At 57.3% G+C, this 2,031-nt stretch overlaps 1 protein-coding gene across 2 annotated transcripts in view; it reads right to left on the bottom strand.

Moving 5' to 3' along the window:
- Window positions 1-2,031, bottom strand: part of Syngr1 (synaptogyrin 1) — a 25,437-nt gene that overhangs the window by 4,482 nt on the left and 18,924 nt on the right. For both annotated transcript variants that reach the window (XM_021182962.2, XM_021182963.2), the window contains exons 2-3: window positions 1,302-1,539; window positions 238-383 (exon numbers count right to left, since the gene is read on the bottom strand). In XM_021182962.2, the coding sequence (XP_021038621.1) occupies window positions 238-383; window positions 1,302-1,539 (384 nt within the window). The remainder of the gene's footprint in view (window positions 1-237; window positions 384-1,301; window positions 1,540-2,031) is intronic.

Raw genomic sequence — 2,031 nt, 5'->3', positions numbered from 1 at the left:
CCGCCTGCCTCTGCCTCCCGAGTGCTGGGATTAAAGGTGTGCGCCACCACGCCCGGCTCAAGCCACATCCTTAGGAAAGTGTTCCACATCAAGCCAAGGGGCTGCCTCGCTCTGGGAGGCTGCAGGTGGCCCTGGAGCAAGTTCCCTCCGGGAAGCCAGGCTTAGCCCATCTACTCCATGGGACACAGCCTGAGGTTCGGCTGGAACAAGTGGGGACTCTACAGGACCTGTACTCACCCACGTGAAAATGGAGAAGAAGGAGAAGGCGATGGCAGCCCGGGCTGCATCCGTCCCTTCGTTCAGAGGGTTGTCCTTGGGCTTGGAGACTTGCCACTGGTTGGCCAGGAAGCAGAAACCCACGAACCAGAAGAAGGCCCAGAAGGCTGGGGTGCCCAAGGCCAGGCCAGATGTCAACGACACACAAGGAGAAGGGGGAGAAAACAGGGCACCAAGGAACAGGGGGACAGTTCAAGAGCATGTTCCCATGCTCCCTGACCCCCAAATAATGAGCTAGGGGTTGGAGTAGAGGGAGGGAGCCGAGAAAAGACACAGATTGGGAAGGACACAGAGCTGGGGTCTCGGGAGACCACAGAGAGGGCCGGGAGTACAGGGAAGAAGGTACTGAGGGGAGGAGGCAGCCATACCGGGCGGGGCATCTCTAAACACTGCCATCTCCCTGGCTTGGTCAGGCAGGCTAGTGGCTTCTGCATGGGGCAGGAGGCAGGGACCCTGCTCAGACCTCTAGAGAACTGGCGGGGAGGGGACAGTTGGGACAGGACAATAGAGGATTCATGATCCGAGGCCTGGACCCCTCCTCCCCACTTTCCACTTGTGTGCAGCCTCCAGAAGCTGCCCTAAATGGAGCCCCTCTGAAGCTGAGCTGTGTGGGCTGGGTAGGGGGGCAAGATTTTCTGTGGATGCCCATGGTCTACCAGAGCTGTCTAGGATAGAGTGGGCATGTACCAGCCTGTCCCTAAGAGGAGCTTCTGGGGAATGTTCATTTAGTCCTAGCTCGCTCTAGAAGGTCAAAGGGACCGCAGGCCCAGAAACAGGGGCCCTCAGTCCTAATGATGCTCAGGCTGATTCTGGGACTCCCAAGGATGGGAGACCGTCAAAGGGTGGCATCCTTCCCAGGACCAATGGAAGGGGGCAGCTCCAGTCTTCCCAGGGAGGGGTGTAGAAGACTCCCTCCCCTCCCCAACCACAGCCCCTAGTCAGTCACCTACACTTCAGGGGAGGGTGGAGGAGAGAGAGCTCTCCTGTTAGACACACTGTTAAAGGGCACCCCAAAGTCGGCTCACCCGAGACACCGATGTCAGACAGCACAGCCTTCTTGCGGTCCTTGACACTGCTGATCTGCGGGAAGTACACATCGAGCGCCAGGTAGAGCAGGCAGGTGAGGAAGGCCAGCACGCCCACAGTCACGCCGTAGCTGCAGGCATTGGGGTTGCGGTTGTAGATGCAGAACTCCTCCTCCTCCTCTGGGTTGTTGAGGTAGCCCTCGTTCACGATAGAGCCGAAGACCACGATGGAGAAGACCTGCAAGGATAGGAGCAGGTGTGAGCAGCGCTCCCCGACTCACTGTGAACACGAGGCAGGTTAGGTATGAAGCAGAAGATGCAGAGAGGAAAAGGCCACTTGCCTGAGGTCACACAGCACAGGGAACATCAACTACTTCCTAACACTGCTGCAAGGACTTAAGGGCATGTGACTGAACAGGCAGACTCTCCTACCACCTGACACCAAGGGTGGATGGGCCCACTGTGGGTGGCGCCATCCCCTCGGCTGGTGGCCTTGGGTTCTATAAGAAAGAAAGCTGAGCAAGCCAGGGGAAGTAAGCCAGTAAAGAACATCCCTTCATGGCCTCTGCATCAGCTCCTGCTTCCTGACCTGCTCGAGTTCCAGTCCTGACTTCCTTTGGTGATGAACAGCAATGTGGAAGTGTAAGCCGAATAAACCCTTTCCTCCCCAACTTGCTTCTTGGTCATGATGTTTGTGCAGGAATAGAAACCCTGACTAAGACAAATTGGT

The sequence above is a fragment of the Mus caroli genome, chromosome 15 (assembly GCF_900094665.2).
Source record: "Mus caroli chromosome 15, CAROLI_EIJ_v1.1, whole genome shotgun sequence".
NCBI classification, from domain to species: domain Eukaryota; kingdom Metazoa; phylum Chordata; class Mammalia; order Rodentia; family Muridae; genus Mus; species Mus caroli.
The sequence above is the reverse complement of the archived record's forward strand: the minus strand, read 5'-3'. Positions and strand labels throughout refer to the sequence as shown.